The sequence below is a fragment of the Zonotrichia albicollis genome, chromosome 3 (assembly GCF_047830755.1).
Source record: "Zonotrichia albicollis isolate bZonAlb1 chromosome 3, bZonAlb1.hap1, whole genome shotgun sequence".
NCBI classification, from domain to species: Eukaryota; Metazoa; Chordata; class Aves; order Passeriformes; family Passerellidae; genus Zonotrichia; species Zonotrichia albicollis.
In genome coordinates, this window is record NC_133821.1 from 100,131,433 (window position 1) to 100,151,585 (window position 20,153).

The 20,153-nt window shown below is 37.9% G+C and overlaps 1 protein-coding gene across 32 annotated transcripts in view; it reads right to left on the reverse strand.

The window, feature by feature from the left end:
• The window catches only part of DST (dystonin), a 287,930-nt gene that overhangs the window by 101,320 nt on the left and 166,457 nt on the right, over nucleotides 1–20,153 (reverse strand). For 24 of the 32 annotated variants that reach the window (XM_074538248.1, XM_074538255.1, XM_074538247.1 and 21 more), the window contains 8 exons: nucleotides 12,517–12,651; nucleotides 9,975–10,063; nucleotides 9,236–9,368; nucleotides 2,605–8,166; nucleotides 2,256–2,402; nucleotides 1,886–2,101; nucleotides 1,556–1,702; nucleotides 314–547 (listed from right to left, as the gene is read on the reverse strand). In XM_074538248.1, coding sequence (XP_074394349.1) covers nucleotides 314–547; nucleotides 1,556–1,702; nucleotides 1,886–2,101; nucleotides 2,256–2,402; nucleotides 2,605–8,166; nucleotides 9,236–9,368; nucleotides 9,975–10,063; nucleotides 12,517–12,651 — 6,663 coding nt within the window. Of the gene's footprint in view, nucleotides 1–313; nucleotides 548–1,555; nucleotides 1,703–1,885; nucleotides 2,102–2,255; nucleotides 2,403–2,604; nucleotides 8,167–9,235; nucleotides 9,369–9,974; nucleotides 10,064–12,516; nucleotides 12,652–12,758; nucleotides 15,959–16,522; nucleotides 19,283–20,153 lie in introns of those variants that run through there. The other 8 variants (XM_005485986.3, XM_026792800.2, XM_026792797.2 and 5 more) reach the window with 2 other exon arrangements.

Consider the following 20,153-nt stretch of genomic DNA (forward strand, 5'->3'; position numbering starts at 1 on the left):
ATAGCTCAGATCAATTACTGATAGAGCTGCTGAAGAAACAACACTTGTGAGAAACCTCAAGTAAATTTCTCTCATTGCTAGAAAGAGCAGACCTGTGTCTGTTCTCAATTTAATATGCTGTTTCTGTGAGTATAACAAAGAAAGACAAAAATGATAATTCACCAAATTTCATCAATATCATTTTTGTGGAGCTACAAATGTATCTGTAGTAAAAAGGGAAAAGATAGAAATACACTCAATATTGCATGCTGGTATAAAAATTCCTCATCCATAGACAGAAACATTCAGCACACATTTATACAGAAAGGCAAACCTTCTGATCACCCAGCTCTTGCACTGCCTGTAACTGAGCCTCTAAACTTTCCACTTGAGAAGTTACTGCTTCCTGTGCTTCCTGAAAAGATTTCTGGGTGGTGTTTAAGAGCCTCAGTAGCTGTTTGCTCTGATTAGGAGAAAGATCTTCAGCATGTTCAGAAATGAAGAACTGAACATCAAAAGCAGTGGACTCCAGTTGCATTTTTTTACGGCTGAGCTCTGCAGCACTGTTCTGTAAATGAAGTGAAGGGAATTACTAGCAAGAAAAATTGGGTACGAATAAACCATAAGTATGTCTACCATCTCTTCTTAGCCCTTATCCCAAAATGCTTTTGGTACACAATTTAGCCATGGAAAATCAAAACTCAGAATCATACTGTCACATTCAGGTATGACATTAGAACTTCCACGTGGTTTGCCTCAGGAGAGCTTGTGTCCAATGAATAAAATACGTGATCTTGTACATCTCTATTTTTGAAATAGATTTTTGAAAACGAACTGACCTTCAACTCTAAAAGATTTATGGCAGGTTAGATGTAACATTTCTAGGTGACATCTGGTCTGAAGATCCAGAAATTTTAAAGCATATACTTGAAATCATTCCTATTCTTAACTCCACAGCAGGAATGTCACCATTTCTAGCAATGCGGCAAATTCTACCAACAGGTACATACTGTGGAGCCCCTATGACCATACCATTTCTCTGAAACTCCATTTAAGCACATTAAAACAACTAAAATAATTTTTATTGTTAATACATAAAAGTATATGAACTTTACTAAAAATTTGATCTGCTTTGTTTGCCATTACTCATTTTATGGAGTATGTAATGAAAAAACCTTTTTATCTTTTCCCATCTTGTGTTCTCACATAGAATTAATTTGGAAGACAATTAAACTTCAGTTAAATTCTGAACCCAATGCATAAAAATTCAATTTTAATCACTGGAATATTTGTATTACATATTAGATTTCTAAAAGGCTCAGATTTATGGCAACAAATGTAAGCAGAACCAATAGCATTCTCCGTAATCCTAACTCTATGAAACTTTATTTGCAAGTGGAAAAGCAAATCAACAAGATTTTATTACTGGATCATCTAATTGTTGTCTTCTTAAATAATTACTTCTAGTCCTCTCTTTAGGCCATAGAGGTTATTGAGAAGGAATAAAAGACCTAGCTAATAAATAATAATAAGGAGCAATATTGAAACATCAACACCTGCCATAAAGAGAACTTACTTTAAGTAGCTGTAAACTTTTCTTCATCTCTTCTATATCATTAGTATTCACTGTGAAGTCATTCATGATTTTATTTTTCTCTGTTATCCAGTCCGAAAATCTCTGCAGTTGGTTAAAAAGTTGCTGGTGTGATCCTGCAAGCTTAGACTAGAAAGGGAATTTGTATATTTATTTATGTTACTGTAGTATACTCACATTTTCTGCCATATTAAATTGAATCATACATGTATCTTTATACTAGGATAAAATAAAAGAAATCCAAATTCCTTTATTTTAGCCCAATTGCCTTGAAGAAAATCAAGGTAAAAACATACACTGCTAAAAACATACCATTTCCAAGTCAACAGCGCAGACTATTTGTTTTGCTCGTTTTGAAGATCTATCACAGACCTCTAAAAATGCTTCCTGCAAAGAGTCATAGCTTATCTTCAGCTCTTTAAGCTTCTCTTCTGGAATATCCCTGTTACAAGACTTTAAGAATTCTTCTGCCAGCTTCATGTCCTTTTTTAGGATAACTGCAAAGGTAGCCAATCCTGATTCAAATGACTACAAAGAGAATACATGAAAAATGCTTTAAGTTACTAGGAAAAATGTTTAAATCTGAATTGCTTTAATTGCATTTTGAATCTCCCTTTTTACACCTAATGGCTATATTTAGCACCCATCACTGAAGTACAAGCATAAAGAACACTTTACTTACCTCTAGCTGTTCCAGTTCAGCTTTTAGTATTTCCAGCCTGTTACTAATAGTCTGCTGTTTATCTAGGTGGCTTTTCATATCTTGAAGCACTGCCAAATGTTCTTGCATTTTCTCTGTTAACTTTAAACATTGCTGTACTCCATCAAACTGAAAATGAGTTTTAAAAAAAAGATTTTCCAAACTGACTTGAAAATAAGTAATAAAATTCCTTGGGTTTATTATGATTTATTTTAAATTTATAATCTAATTTTTCAACCATTTTTCCAGTTCAATTGTTCTCTCCACCACTTGGAAAGATCCATGCAATTCCACTAACACAGGACACTGAACACATATTCTTGTTACTTACCATGCTAGTGGGGGTGTCTCCCATGACTGCTTCTTCTGTTCTCAAAGCAGGCTCAGTAAAGCCTTTGGACAGGCTTTCTGTCTTCCCATGCTCCTGATCACTTTTCCAAGCAGTGGTTCTGTTATCTGCCAATGTTTTCTCTTCATCAATTTCTGATCCAAGCTCTGATTGTTCTGTTGAGGAGAGAGAATAAAGCCCATCTCCTTTGCCTTTACCCTCATGCTCTGTGGCAGTACCAGCAACCTGTGAGCTCCTAAGCAAACCATTTATCAGCTCCTCTAACTTGCTTGTACTTTCATCTCCAAGTGAGATTTGAAAAATTTCCAGAAGTTCATTGGTAGCAAGCTTGGGAACAGGAGCTTTCATGTCTGTTTCACTCTTTCTTTCATCTGAATCAGCTGTCTTTTGCTTGCAGGATTCATGCTTCAGAATATCATGCAGAAGATCAGGACTTCTGCAATCAGGCCGAAGCAGTGAAGGAGCATCACTGTCCTTGGGCTCTGCACACAGCGTAGTGACCATTAATGCAGTTCTAACAGCATTGCTTATTTGCTTCAGATTTGACCCACTAGACATTTCACCCTCAAGCTGAGTGCTTCTAACCATTTTAAGTAAATTTTGCATTAAAGTTCTGGTATCAAAGTAACTTAGGGGTTCACCTTCCTGCTTGCAGTAAACCTGTCCCATTTTCAATTTCCTTTGTAATATACTCTGTAAGTCTTCCATTGGTGTGTCAGACACATCTGCTGATTGCAAAATACCTTCCTTTACTTGAAAGTCTCTGCAGGGTGCCATTTCTTTTTGCAATGACTCCATGGACATTTGTTTTTTGAAACCATTTCCAAGGGATGAAGTGTCACTGACCATGACATTTTCTCCCTTTGTGTTTTTCAGCATCTCATTCTTGTTCTGGGCACCATAACAAGACTTAGTCCCCATGCTACTCAGAATTGCAGAAGAAACACCAGTGGTATGGATATGACTCCCAGTAGGTTGCACTTCACTTCCATCCCTTAACTCTTTGGCATCCTCAATACTTCCTAAAGCATCTGGTTTTGTGGAGGTAATTTCACTATCACTGCTGCTTTTGTTTTCTGGAATGTCTTTCAGAACGTTGTTGGTATTTTGACAGTTAAGTCTCCCTGTTTCTTTAGTTATGCTAATCTCCTTTGGTGTTGCTGTATCAGGTGTGGGAAAGGAGTAAGTGTTACATTCACTTGAATGCATTTCTTCCATATTTAGCAGAAAATCCTTTTCATTTCGTATACCTTTTTCCCCTGTTTCCATGTTCTCAAAACAGAATTCAATTTCACTGAATTCTGAATGGTCACCTTCTTTTATGCATGCTGTATGTTGCTTTAAAGCAGGAGAAATGTTACCACCTCTATTAAATTCATCTGATCTTGTCCCTTGAATGTCAAGAAAACCTTGATCAACATTTACTTTTTCTTTACTTGCAGCAGGAGTTTCTCTAGCAGCTTTAATTACTGTTGCATCAAATATTTCCCCAAGGTTTTCCATCTGAATGGGACTATTACTTAGTCCCATGACTTCACATTCCTCCATAATATTGACTCTATTTTTATTTTCTGTAAGAATTTCAAAACCTCTTTCTATCTGACCATGCTTCCAACTGGTGTCTGGATGTGTTGGGTCCCTAAGTGAACTATTATCACTCACATAAGGGGTATCTGTAAGGAATTTATTGTCCATTTGGGATGAGCTTTCCTTTAGCTGTTCCATATAATTTAATACTTTTTCCTCTGCAAGCAGTGCCTCTCTCTGTCTTTGTCCATTATTTGAATCTAACATTGGCATGGTATTATTGTCTTCATTCATGCTATCAGTAATGCAATCTGAGAGGAGCAAATTTGTCCAGGTACTTTGGTCATCATCAGTAGCTTGCTGTAGATAGGCTGTCACACTGATGTCAGATTTCACAGTACCATCAAGAAGCTGAGAACCTGGAACCCTAAACTGTGTTTCATTATTCTCCTCACTCTTTGTGGACATCCATTTAATGTCAAAGGTATTTTCAGACTGGATAGGCTCAGCAGAATCTTGTGGCATGTGTTCACTTTTGACACAAGTCCCATATTCATCTCCTTTTTCCTGCTGTCTGGCTTCTTCACTGGTACATGAAAGACCAACACATCTTTCTTCAGAAATATTTGACATTGATTCACATATTACTGAGGATAGTGTCCCATTCTCATGGTTAGACTGGAATTCCAAAGTATATCCTGTCATGTGGCCTACAGAATAGCAGTAGTCATCAATATTCTGATTGTTTTCATTGCTCCTTTCTACATCTTCTACAGACATTAACAGCTGGTCTCCTTTACTTACACATTGATTATGTGAATCAAAAATATCCATTTCATCTTCACTGTCAGAATCAGTGTCAGAGTCATCATAACTATCATAATCTTCCTCATAATCTTCCCCCTCCTGTGTACCTTCAGATTCCTCCTCACACAGGTCACCTTCTGCTTTCCTTTCAACTTCCTCATTCCTGTCTTGTACATCTGCTTCATTCATATTCTGTAAATAGCTCATGCCTCCTTCCTTTGTTCCTTCAATCCCAACAATAACTGGTAAATCTAGCTCCTTCTCTCCAAAACTCCCTGTTCTTTCCCTTCCCTCAAGGATTTTCTCCATAGTTTTGGCATTTGCAAAAGCTATAGTTATGCTCTCAGATTGACTTCTCCCATTCACATGAACATTCTCTCCAGCATTAGCTGCAAGTTCTTGAAAAGAGCTGGTCTCTTCTCTTAGGGTTATTTGACCACCTCTCTCCTCCAGAAAACCTAATGGAACTGATCTTCCAGCCAATTCTGGCTCTGGTGTATCATCATCCCCCACCTGCAAGGTGTCAAACCCCTCATCACCTTGAGAAGAGTCAGAGGAATCATCATCATCATCAATTTGTGGAGTATCATAGACATCACTGTCATCATCATCACCCTGAGGTGTTTCATAGGCATCATCATCATCACCATCATCCAACTGAGAGCTGTTCTCTTCAGAGGCCACCTCACCACATCCTTGCTGCAAGCAGCTACTCTCAAGCTGTGGGATGCCATCACCATCCTCTACTGATGAGTCAGAGCTACTGTCACACGGCAGCAACCTGTGGAATATAAGATCCCTTCCTTCTTCTGTCAGCCTTTGTGCTGTGCTGTTACTGTCCCCCAGAGGTGGTCCATCATGTGTGACAGCATCAACACCCAATGAAAGCCTATGGTGCATGTCTGTGCTGTCATCTAGACACAGTTTATTCTGAAAATCAGCACAATCCTCCAGGGATGGCCTTCCATGGATATAAAGACAGTCCTGTAGAGATGGACCTGCATACTCCTGAAGAAGTTGTGCACCATATCTGTTGTCTTCAAATTTTGGTGTGACACAACATTGACTAACCAATTCTTCTGGAAGTCTATATTCAGTGTCTGCAGTGATGGATAAATCAAGATTTCTCTGAAAATTATCTTTCTTGCTGTTATCCAGTACCATTCTGCTACTGTCAGCTTGAAATGTGGGAGGCCCATAGTCCGTGCACTTTTCCAGTTCCCTCCATATTTCCTTATCTGACAAATCATTCATGCTCAAGGAATTTTGTAATGTTTTATCATTCATGTTTTCATTATCCAGAATGTCTCCCACACAAATCTCTTCTTTTGCTGTTTGTGATAAAAATCTTGTATTTGAGTCATCTGGAAGATATCCTTCAATGTTTCCTGAATTTGTCTGCTGATTATTATGCTTACAGAGTTCTGTCCACTCAGAAACCTCTAAAAAACCTCTGAGATCATTTCTCATAATGGAATTTTGAGTGCTGCTTACTACATTTCTGAGTTCTGCAGGGGTAGTTAACTGCATCTCCTGTGTATATTCTGATTGCACAGTACCAAGAATATTGCAAATATCTGGCCTGCACATGTAGGGATATTCCTGTGAGGATATGTAATTCCCAGAATCATCACATGGATTACATTTCCTGTTATTACCAGAGTTCTCAGCACCTGAAAGATCACCCTGAACACTGTTTGCTGACTTTAGGTGAATTCCTTTCGAACTTACATATTTGTTCCTAAACTCTATTTCTGATACACCAGCATTGTACCCAGCACTATCGCCTTCCAGCAACGTATTGATGATTTCTTCCAGTTGTCCATCATATAACAAAAGTCTCTGTCCAGTGTTTGCATCCATATAGCTATTTACCATCAGGTAAGACATGAATAGTTTCTTAGCTTCATCTACATTATGACATACAGGGTCTTCTGTGCCAGAAACTTCATGTTCTCCCTCAGAGCCATGAAATACAGATGGCAGAAATTCATAAGTTGATAACCACTTTGCAGCATTTTTACAAAGGGACTTTAATTCTTCTGCATTGGGCATTTTATCTGGTAAAGTCACATTGGTCAAAACAGATACAGTATTACTGTCTATAATCCCTGATTCTGCAGCCTTGTCAAGACTGATTATTTCACAAGTTTCTGGAATGTAAAGTGCAGCTATTTTCTTTCTATCATTCAGTATTTTGAATGCCAGTTCATTTGTAACCATATCTTGGTGCAAAGAAGTTGATACGGGGAATATTTCACCAGTTTGAGGCCAAATCAGTCCCACAAAGCCTCTCTGAGCTTCTAATACCAGCAGAGCACTGGTAGCTGATATTAAGTTGCATTGCACAGCTTCATCAACAGTCAAGCGTTGTCCTGAATTTTGACAAAGGATTCCACCAGTCTGAACCTGGCGTGTGAGCATCCCACAAGCCGTGTCCTGATCTATCATCCCTTGTCTCATGGCCTCTTCCACAGTCATTCGTTTCCCTGAGTCGGGGTCAATGATTCCTCCAGACATTAACTGAGCACCCAGCAGCCTGAACATTGTTTCCCTGTCAATGAGCCCTTCATGGGCTGCCCTCAAAATAGTTACCTTCCTTCCACATTTCAGCACAATTCTCCCTTTTTCTTGTGGTTTCACAGGCAGGAGTCTTAACCCTGTTGCTTCATGTACTATGCTTCTATGAACCATCTGTTCAAGGGAAATTTTCTCAGCACAGTTGGGATCTATGAGATCTTTACATGTATCTTGTCTTTCTAGAAGTTTGGAATATAATGTTGGAGAAATGAGATTTCTCTGGAAAGCACTCTGCAAAGACAGCTTTTCTCCAGTAGATGGCAAAATCAAATAGCCACTTGAAAGCTGATTCTCAAGAATTTTAACAGCCAGATGTTCTGAAATCAGACCTTGTTCTAAAGCTGAAACAACTGGAATATTTGCTAATGATGATTCTGACATAAGCTTCTTTGCATTACTTAATTCTTGCAGCTGCAACAGAATCTGCTCATCAATTAAGGCATGGGCTTTAGCTTCTTCCAAACCATAACACACTCCTAATTCTGGAGAAATTATTCCACAAAGAATCAGCTGATTCTCAAGCAATCTAATTCCAGTGTCATAGTCAAGAAAACCTCTTAAAATAGACTGAAAGACTGAAAGGACTTCTCCAGTTGTTTGGTCAATGACACCAGCAATGACTTTATTCACCTAAAAGGGAATATAAAAGAAAAGTTATCCTTTTTGGATCGTATGTTTAAAATATTATTTTGGTTTTGAATGCATGATAAGCATAAAAACATGTACTTACCAGGCCTGGAGGAATGTTGTGAATGTTAGCAGCTCAAATGCACAAGTGATCTATGTCAGTCATTCAACAGCACACGATGTGATAAAAGATTTAAAACCAACATGCATCTGTGAATTGAAAACCTATGCTTTGCATACATAAATAGGGTTAGTGAAAGACAATAGAAGAAATGATTGCAGAGAGGGCAAATAGAACATATACCTGAAAGGCACATTTTCATGCTATAAATGTCTGTGAAAGGTTAGAATATTTGGAAACAGTATGTGATTCAACACAACCATGCTATTCATGTTTACAGCATACAGCATTTCTGTATATACACTCAACAATATGGAATCAGATACTCCAGCACCAAATATTGCATTTAGTTCACATGGAAAGCATGAAGTCAGTTTGGCAACATTACCTGAACTCATTACACAGACTCTGCCTCTGCATGTATATGAGAATACTCTTAAATAGTCCATATTTAAGACTAATACTCATTAACAAATATATTCATAGTGTCTCAGAGAAAACTGTATTATGTCCTCCCATTTTCATACCCAGAAAAAATTTAGGAAAACCCGAAAGTAGATCACTTCTAGGATATTTCTGAGTGATATATGGGAGAGATGAACATGTTATTTTACAGTGTCATTTTTTGCAGCAGAAATGCACACTTATCTAGCAGTCAAAGAATGGCTTTTAAGAGAAGAGTTAAGAGATGAATGATTTGCTTATCTTTCTTCATGCAAGGCACACATTATTAAGACTCTTCAGAAGAAGTTTGATGAATAGAATGCTCATGTGCACAGGTAAGGTCACATACAGTATTTCATAGCAAATACACAAAACCTTCAGTCAATTAAATATCTAGTCCTTCCACACATTGTTAATTGCAGCTTCTTCTTTTGCTGATCATGTGTCGTTTGAAAACCATGCAAGAAATCTCAAGAGGAACTGAAATCTAAGTTTGAATCTTGTTACCTTTTCTTCCATCTTTTCATCACCCAGATGTGCTTCCTGCAGCTGCTTCAAAGCTTCATTGGATAACAAACTGTAGCTTTCCTGGAGGGATCTAACTTGCTTTTCCATTTCATGTCTCTCTTCATCTGTCATTCTATCATGGAAAAAAAAAATGGAAGGAGGAGATCTCTGGGTAATTTGTAACTTGTTGGGAGTGATCTGCCTACCTTTACTTAAAAATGGGGAACAGAAATTAGTACAAGTAGTCTGGAAAAAATATAGCCTAATTACAAAGATGCTCAAGAAAGCTACAATCTCATTGCAGTTATTCAGGAAAAGAAGCATTTAACTTTTACATGGGGCTTTGTCTACTGCTTACCAGTCAAGACAGGTAACATAACCATCAAGGAGTCTTGAGATATCTCAGCAATTTAGTAACTTAAATCTGTTTTCAGACACAAATGAAAAAATCTTGTGCTAGATAGTTTAAGTACTCATTTACTACAAATTTGTTAATTATTTTGACTTCAAATGAAATTTTAAATATCTAATATTTTTAAGATGACCAGAGGTATACAAACAAAGTCAAATTCTTGAAATCAACAAAATTGCATCAAGCTTTATCAAATGAGAAGATAAAAAACTCCCAAACTGTACACAACATGCAATTAGATCTATAAGGATATGATTTCTTTTTAAGCAAACAGTATGTATTTATTCAATTAATTTTACATTATTTGAAAAATAAAAAATGGCATACTTGTCACTGTGCTTAGCTAAAAATGACTGAGTTGTCTGCAGAGCTTCAGCTATTTGTTCTTTCTTGGTTGACATTTCATGAAGGGAAATCTGAAAAATAAATAACCTGTGTTCAAAACTCAATAATGTATATAAATAAACAAAACAAACAAATGAACCCTTATTTGTATCTGGGACTAATCTCAATAATAAAAGAGCTTGATTTTTAAAAAAATACAGGCAATCAGTAGAGCAATATTATTTATCGGAATTGCATCATTTACATTTGAGGCAGTCATTGTGATATGTCTTTTGATTAAGCAAGTTCTTTTTAGAAAACTAGTGGGCAAAACAAATAGAATATTTCAAAATGTTATTTGATGGAAAATTAACCAATCATATAAAATCACATTAAAACTGGCACACTTTATAGTAGCTTTATAAAGGTTGTGTACGATAGTCATGTTCAAGAAATTGCTCACCAAAATAAGAGATAACAAATTTTTGAAAAAACATATCAGAAGACCACAAGCCTTCATGAAATTCAAAAACAGAGACAAATGCAATATGAGACACCTGGGAAAAAATGAATTATCAATTAATATTCTCCACACTATCAGTTCTGTGCCCTCCCCAATAAAGGACTTGTTCTGGTAGAGGAACTTGTGGGAATTTAATCTCCTATCTTTCCTGAGAATCTCCCTGCAGTCTCTTCAAAGAAAAGCACTCATAAAGGCAGATTATGAAAAGGGAGTTCCGCAAGCTGGAGATGTCTTTCAACATAGGTGCTAGGTCTCGAGCAAAGTGCTTGAGCCCTTCATTCACCTTGGTCTGGACACAACCAATCTCTCCTTGTCTGCATTTACCAATGCCCAAAAAGTCTCCCTTTGCAATCACCACAATCTCATCACCTGTACTGCTTGCACAGGAACCAAGAGAACCACTGGATGCACTATGCAAGAAGATGAAGTGAGAAGATGAAACAGCAGATGGGGCCACAAAATCCATTTTACTCAGGGAAGCAGTGTCACTGTGGCTGCTGTCCTGCACCCTGTCATTACTGGTAGCAGCTTTACTTCCCAGTGGAGAAGAAAAGCTGCTGCCAGTAGCAGTCTTCTTTGGCTACACTCCACAGCAACCCCAGTTCTCTAAGTGAAATGTATTTCAGCTGACATTAGCTATGAAATCACCAGTTTCTTTGTGTTTCTACACAATTTATCAAGGTATCATTGCTATTCAGTGGAGACACAAACACAGGCACCTCTGAAAGGTGCAGCCAACTCGCCAGGCCATTTCACAAGGGAAGCAAAGACCCTCAGCAAACACCCATCTCCCAGAGGAAGCCAAGACAGCCAACTCACAGGTTACTCACTGGAGGCTCAGGCTGGACAGAGGAGATGGCAATGGCAACCACAGTTGCTGTGGTAAGCTAAGATGTCCTTACTAAGGAGTTGAAAGCTGGCCCAGTACTGATAAAGGTTTGCAGTGTAGTCATTAACAAGGGCAGCATTGAATGCTTTTGCAAATTATGATTTTAACTACTAGCAATTTACCAACTAATATGTTCAAATCAGTGCTAGCTCACTTCCTCCTGTAGATATAAGGACAAACTCAGAGCTAGCACCGGTCCTCTCTGAACAAGCTACATGCTGGAACAGTGCTCATCAGGACTGCCAACCTTCCCAACAGCAAGCTGGATTTATGCACATGCTGGTCCAGTGGCTCTGGCACGAGAAAGCATCACCAAAATAAAACCATAGGAACAGGATGCCAAGAGGGCTAAAATCATGTTTGCATGATGACACATCCAGCAGTGTACTGAGGGATGTGGACAAGACACTGCTCTGTCCCTCTGCTGCTCAGTGTGCAGGTCAGCCTTCACCTACTGAAACTTCTTAGGTGTAACTAAACTATTTCATGGGGCAAGCCCAGCAGAGAAGGTCCTAGAAATGACATGAAACTTCACAGATGGAAATTTATGGTCTGAGTTACAACTGCACCCAGTGACAATGTCGTGTTAAATATAAAGGCATCAAGCTGGGCCACTCCAACAGCAACTGGACTAGTGTGATAACAGTGAGGCCTCAGTTAACATCTGCTGTGCTTCCTAGGACAGCAGTTTTGACTGTCTCTTAAGAAGACCCCTCAGATTAACTTTTCAAACACAAATAGAAACTTGGCCCTCAGGCCCCTCCTACCAACTTTCTCCTTCCTGGTGCCCAAAATGCCATCCTGACAGGATGCACTCTCCCTCTACAAAGGCTGACATACAGTGTGCAGGGTCCAGTTTCTCTAAACTGATATTTTGCAGTGTCAGAATGTGTCATACACGAGGTCTGGAAAAAGCAGTGGGAGTTTCTTCCTGAGGAACATGCCTGTATCCCTAAACATTGATGTTTATTTACCCAACTCTCTACTCACAACCAAATGTGAAATCACGTCCTGAGTGAAATGTGGATGGTGATTTGTAGGGGGAAAAATGTATTTATGGACTTTTTTGGCCTTTTAATCCACGCAAAGACCCAAAAAGAGGAAGTGGTGCTTTATTCAAAAGATATGTGTACCTGCTGCTTAGGTAAATCTGTCTTTTCAGCCTTTTCTCCTTCTTCTTTGCTGAGTGTCTTGCTGAGGTTTGACACCCATTTCAGTAAATCCCCAGCTTTCTCAACATGTTCCTTCTTTTCCTCTTCCATTGATTTCTGATGAGTGCCATGAATTGTAAAGAAACATGTAAATGTAAATTGTTGAAATATGTTACATTAATGTCTGTAGAAACACAATTCTATCACAATGCCATTATTATCACCACATAAACATAAAATTATTTCTTTTTTATTTACCATCACATGCATTACTATGACACTTTGATGTAGGAACAAAAATGGCACATAATTATAAACAATAATAAAAGAATACCTCAAGTGATTTTTAATTATGATAAATGTGCTTGTTCATACACACATGCAATCATTATAAAATGATTGATACCAAGAAAAAGCATAGCTTCCCAGCCATTACTCGGCAGATAAAATCTCAAAAGCATTTGCATATAAAGTATCTTTGAATTGCTGCCTTTGCATTACCCTCAGGTAAGGATATGTACAACCAGTATAGCATAACAATATTTTGCACATTATGCACATGAACTACCAAATTACAATTAGGAAGAATACATTGCTTTTATGTCTACAGAAACAATAAAACATAAAAGTAAAATACTGAGACATTTAATCTTTTTCTGCACAGGAAAACATTCTCCCTTTCATACAAGTACAATCTGTTAGGTCGACACTTATCAATACTGAGAAAACACAGTCAAGCCCTTCCATGTACCATAAGTACAAATTAAAACATTTTATTTCAATGAATTTTTTAAAAATTTGATATGTAATTGTGATTCATTTACCTATTAGAGCAGAAGACAATTCTAAGAAAAAAAATAACATGAAATTAGAGAAAAACTCAGGACAGGAAACACAACTTTCTGGTGTAAGCAACCCCTTAAAATTAATGAAATACTAGTGTGAGAAAAAGTACTGATGCATGTGTGCTTACTACACTGCAGGTTTAATTCTTGTATATCTTATTGCCACTCTTGTAAAACAAATGGTATCTGCAGACTCGTAATTTTAATTTAAGTAACAAGTCACATGAAATACTGCACTGTGTCCACTCACAAAATGGTCAATCCCTCTCAACCTTATTGTAAGAATATGAGTATTGTCTCACCTAAATCTACCCGCTTTGAACTAATACTAACTTCATCAACTTCAGAATAATTTCTCATTTACACTACCTGCATGCAAAGTAATGACAGGCAAGTCCTTCAGGTAAAGACTGAACACATAGATTGCATTTTGAAATTATGAATCTGCCTATCTATAAAGTTCAGTTTTGCAATAAGTAATATCTAATTCCAGTTTCAGTGGTTTATGCTAATTAGTTGTTCATAACAATTAGTTTTACAGCAACTAATTATTGCTAGAAAACACCACTTATGATTTTCCATAAAGGCCATCACAGACATTTTCCTTAACTTTAACAGGTTTTAAAGCAGAGCCCAAAAGAAGTATTAATATCTTTTGTCCACTATGAATTATAGTAAAGGCTGGAAATTCCTGTTTTCATGGGCTGAGCTGCTTCTAACAACCGCAGCCCAGTGTGGCAATCAAAAACAGCTCTATCTAAAGCTTCTTTGTAGGTTATCTTCTTCTTAGTTTTGGGGCATGTTAAAACTTTACCGTGCATTTTTTCATCCTTCATCTTTGTAGCTGTGATAGCATCAATGATACCATTCTTAATTGCATCTTCCATTGTGAGTCTGGAATGAGACTTTGGATCTATCAAGCCACCAGTCAAGTACTGATACTCCAGGCAGCGCATGCCCATGTCTTTGTCTATGGCACTTAAATGCACAGCCTCAACAGCTGACATAACAGTGTTCCTTACAGGATGAATGATCCCAGTAAAGATCAGCTCACACTGCTGGATTTGCTTGGCACAGCCATCATCAATTAACTCCCTTTGCAAAGCCTCTGAAACACTGTACTTTTTCCCTGTGAATGGATCAATTACACCACCTGTACTAACCTGAGCTTCAAGACATCGGAGGGCAGTAACTCTGTCCACCAAATTTTTGCGTGAGGCTTTCAAGACTGGAATTCTTTCATTGGTTTCAGAAAGCCAGAACCCTGCAATAGGACTGTTTAAATCTTTATTGGGCTGTGAACTGCTAACTAAGATATCACCAAACTCATTAACTGTGATGAGGCCCTCCTTATATTTGCTGACTAATGCTCTGTCAATTCTGCCCTGATTTAAGGTCTCCTCAATATTAAACTGTACACCCGTTTTAAGATCTGTAAGCAAAAGAAAAGAATTTCCATCAGAGTCAAAACACGTAGACTCCTTCCAATCAAATTCCTGTTTTGAAAGCTCAAGATATGTAGCTTTATCAATATAATTTTTTTGATAAGCCTCATATGAAGTCATTTCACTTCCTGTGTCAACATTTATTACAGAAGTTTTATGACTTTTCTCTGCTGATGGGCTACTTATTTTCCTTTCACCAACTGGAAGCAGAAAGCATTTACTGCTTACACTGAACAAACACATTTTCAGCAAATCACAGTAGTACATAGCTTTCCTGTTATTTGGATTGTGAAAACATTTTGCATTACTTGAAGGCTCATGCAAAAATTTTAAAATTGTGTTATTAAGCAAGCCCAGCTGCACAGCAGCTTCTGGAGGTACACGAACACTTCTTACAGGATCAATAACCCCCCCACATGCAATTTGAGCCTCAAGGATATTTTTACCTTTTTGTCTTTCTAAAAGTTGAGCTTCCACAGCCTGAAATACAGACAGCACTTTGCCAGAACAGCAATAACCTAGAACAGCTTTCTCTGCCTCAAGCAGTCTACTCTTGAATTCACTATCTGCAAGCCCTCTAACAACTGAATCATCAACAGAGAATTTCTGACCTGTTGTGGGATCAATAATGAAACCAGTAGCTGCTTGGGCCTCTAAAAATGCTAAGGCCAGTGCTTTTCCCATTATTTTTCTCTTTGCTGCCAAAGCAAAAGAGAGTATCTCTTTGCTGGATTCAAGGTACAGCCCAGCTATAGCTGTAGGTTTAGTTAAAAATTTTTCAAGACTTTTCTGAACCTCACCAACAGTTTTCTGCCCTGCAATGAGCTGCTCAACAGTGAGCCTGTCTAAAAGTTTAACTTCAGTCAACTGCCTGGCAGTTACATCATGTCGGAGACCTTGAAATTTAATAGCATCATATTCCTCTGTAAAACATTCAAGCTGAGTAGCATCATCAGCAGTCCTCAAAACCTCTTCTCCTAAGAAAGAGCTCATCTTTGCAAAGTCTTCTTTCCTAAACCCTTCTGAAGTTTTGTATCCCTGAAACATTCTCTCTTCATTACCAAAAGTCTTGTCATTTTCTTGGTTTAATGTTGTGACTTCAACATGCATGTCATAGTGCTTGTTCTTCACTATCTGTAAATAGGAAGTTTTTGACACAGTGAGAAATGCAACTGCAGACTATGCTGTACACATAATTCACTCCTAAATCCACCACCAGAGAAACCAAAGGAAGAACTTGAATGCAAGTCAGAAAGGAGAACCACTACTAGGATTGGCAAGCAGAGATATATAAATAGCTTGAGTTTTGAAGTGCATTTTCCATTTCAAATGTTTATTCAATAACAGGAATATGACTAGACTAAACACCAGTAACTGTTGTTTGTAACTATATGAGCTTACTGCTGTTATTCAAAACTTACTTTGACCAATAAAGATACAACAGTGTACGTGAATTCCTATTTTCAATACAGATTTTTAAAATAATCTTTCTTAGACATTAACAAACCTGGTAGTAAGATCTAATATAAAGCTTTTTGTGTTAAGTAAGACAGAAGGGGTTCCCTTCACCAAGACATGAACATAAGAAATACTAAACAGCATAGTAATAGTAATAAAGCATAACCAAAACCAGCCAACCAAATGGACTAATAAAAGGCACAGTTAGGAAGGCAAACTCTCACAAAATGTGGTGTGTACCTCCAAGGGATGCAGTTTTACCAATCCTAAATCATGTTTTGAGTCTTCTCCATGTCTAATGGTTTGTCTGGAACTGTGTAGGTTCCTGTTCCTCAGTGTGTCCCTTTCAGATGTTCCAGAGATTTGGCTTGCTTTATCAAAAGTTATCTGGAACTGTGTACTCGTCTGCGAAACAAACTCCGTAAAAGACTGAGAACTTGAATCTTCTAATGATTGGTTTATGCTTGACATCTGAAACTGCACTTCTCTTGGTATTGTGTCATCAGCACTCACATACAATGTATTTTCTTCTATTTGATCAGATTTAAAACCGGATCTTTCCTTTTTCTGCCTTAACAAAGGTGAGGTACGTGGAGGAAGCTGTTCAAATTCTTTAGCTGCAGCCTCACTCAGGTAATTGAAATCATTTCCTCTTCTCTCACAGCTCAATTTAAATCCAGAATCTTGGAGATTATTATTTTGCTGAACTTCATTCTGAAATGAAAGAAATCTATGTTCACTCTCCCTGACCTGCAGATCCATCTTCTGTTTCAAGCTCTCAACCATGCGCTTCTGCACTTCCAATTCTTCCTCGAGTTTCCTGCACTTCTGGTGATAGTCCATCTCAGCCTGCTTCCCTTGCTGTAGTTGTTCGTGACATTTTTTGAGCCTTTCTTGCAGATCTTCCATTTGCCTCTTGTACAACATGATGTTTTCCTCAGCCATATGCTTTTCTTGCTGAAGAGCAACACATTCGAGTTTTATACCAGATATGTCCTTTTCTGTCATGCTATGGGATTCCAGTAATTTTTCAACTTTTTTCCTAAATTCCTCTGCAGAGTGTTTAAACTTAATGGATTCTTCCTGAAATAGAATCATCTTCTTGCGTGCCATCTGTTCATCTAGAGTCTTCTGATGGAGTTCGTCCTGCAATTTTTTTAATTTGCTATTTAGTTCTTGTATATGAGCTTGTTGTAGTGCCATCTTCTGCTCACTCATTCTCTTTTCCACAGTTAGAGCATTCATCTGAGCATTTAAATTTTTAATCTCCCGGTCAATGCTAAGGGTGGATGCATTTTGTTTATCACATTTTTGTTTATAGTCACTAGCTAAGTCTTTTGTTTTTGCAAGGTCAACTTCTAGGGTTTTGATTTTACATATGAATTCTTGCTCAATTATTGTTTGTTTGTGCAATTGTTCATTTGTTGTACGCAATTGTTCTTTGAAACCATCTGCTAGGGCTTTCAAAGCATCATTTTTCCTCTGAATATTTTCTTTCTCCAAAGCCATCTTCTCTGATTCAGATTGAATTTGCTTCATCAGTAGTTTTGTTTCAGTGTTCCATTTATTAAGGTCTTCTATCTGTTTTTTCAATTTTTCTGACACCTGATTGCTTTTGGTTAATTCATTCTTCAGCATCTGAATTTCATGCTGGTTTTCTTTCTCTACTTTAGTTTTTTGAATCAACTCTTCTTTAATTTTCCTATATTGGTCTTGAAGATTATTTGCTTCACCTTTACATGACTGTGTTCTGTGTTCAGCTGCCAGCTTCTCTTTTTGAAGAGAACTGATTTGTGAATTTAAATGTTTGATAGTTATTTCAGTTTTTGTCAGTGATCTGGTTAATTCCTCTATTTCTCTTTTTAGCTGTGTCTTTTCTTGCTGAACAGACTTCAGGTCCTCCTGATAGTTGATCTTAAGTTTTTTAAGTTCCATATTTTCTTGCATGACCTCTTCAGCTTTACCTGTGGTTCTCTGTAGTTGCCTGTCCAATTCTTTCAGCTGTTGCAAATATCCCTGCTCTACTTGGTCTTTTTCCTCCAACTTAATTTTTAGGCATTTAAGTTCACTGTTGACTTTATCTAGTTTTTCTTTTAATAAACGAGACTTTTCTTCTGTCGATGATTTTTGAAGTTCAATTTCATTCAGCTCATATTTCAAGTCTTTAATAGTTTTATCGGCTTTTTTGTTAGCAAGGGTCAACTCATCTATCTTTTGTTTAAGCTCTTCTACTTTTTTGGCTTCTAGTTTCTTCTGGAAACTCATAATTTCAGAATCAATCCTACATTGGCTGCGTTGCCCAGCTGTGAAAGTTGGCAGGGAAGTTTCTCTCGTCACAGAGTATGTGCCTTCAACAATCTTCCTTCTGGATTCAGTTGTTTCTCTTTCTTGCAGTCTTATTTCTGATAGGTTCCCTTTAAAGTCAAGATCTTGTTCCATTTGCTTGATGAGCTTCATAAGTTTCTCTTCCCCATCTGTTTTTTTCTTCAGTTCCTGCATCAAGGTTTTTTTTTGTTTCTCTAAATCATGAAGACTAGTATCTTTTCTTCTTAGAAGGTCTTCAAGGTTTCTTCTGGTAAAGGTGCTTTCTTCTATTTGATTTCGAAAAGCACGGAGGTTTTCTTCCAGTATACTCCTCTGTGTCTCTGCCTGAAAAATGAACTGCCTAACACACTCCAACTCCTGCTCTGCATCTGCTTTCTCTCTCTCAATGCTTTCTAGATCTATACGACACTGCTTTGCCTCTTGCTCAGCCTTCGTCTTCTGAAGACAGATCTCTTCCATCTCCTTCTGCTGCTTCTTCCGCTCTTTTTCTGCCGCTTCTCTCACTTTAGGGAGCTCCTGTTCCACTTGGCTTTTTTGTTTCTTCATATTCTCCAACATCTCCTCAAGTGTTTTTACCTTCCCCATGAGTTTTTTATTCTCATCAGCTGTGTTATTTTGCTGTGCCATTAGATCTGAATACGCCTGACGTGCGGATGCTTCCTTACTCCTTAAAATCTGTAAAAGAATAAGATAAGTTGGAATGCACTTTTTGTAATACAGCATGTGGAATGTATTAGGCTCTTAGAAAAGCAGAAGGGAAAATACTTACTCATGCATACATGGTATGTCCAGAAAGCAGGATGAGCAGTTCCCACCACCATCACCTTCTCTTGAAGGCTTCAGGAAGTTACCATTAGCTAAATGTGAAACCCTTGGCAAAGACATCCACAAAGCGAAGAAATCCTGCAGCCTCTCACTTCAGTCAGATGCCTCTTAGCAGAAAGCAGCACCAAACAGCTCACTTTGGCTGTCTCTCCAAACAAATAGGCAGAGCAAACAATGACCTGAATACAGTGTGCAAGAATTCACAAGGAGAAAGTGGCCTACCATTTCTCAATCAGTTCAGCAGAAGCTGGAAAAAGGATTTAAGCTTGCAAGCACAAATGACACAAGAAAAGTTTGGAAATCCCCTCCAAGAAAAGAAACAGTATCTTAGAGCCAAGATGCAGCAGGTCCATAAATATCCAAATCCCCACACATCTCCTCTCCACAGTGTGCCCCCACTGACCCAGCTGGGGGACCACAGCCGCTCTGCAGCACAGACACACAACTGTAAACAGGGGAATTAGGAAAATCCCAATGAAAACCAGCTGGCTGGTAGTCTCCATATATTGGCAGATCCAGAGCAAGTCCTTTGAGCAAGGAGTGTAATCACCAGTGATAATATGGTTGAAACTATACATACCTTGTCTTCATTAGCGCTGTTGTGGTGCTAAGTTACCAAATGTGAGCTAACATGAAGTAAGAACACACCTATATTCCTATGATCATACAAACAGGGCATGAAGGGTAGCGACAGCAACGTTTTCAAACAAACAAACCATTG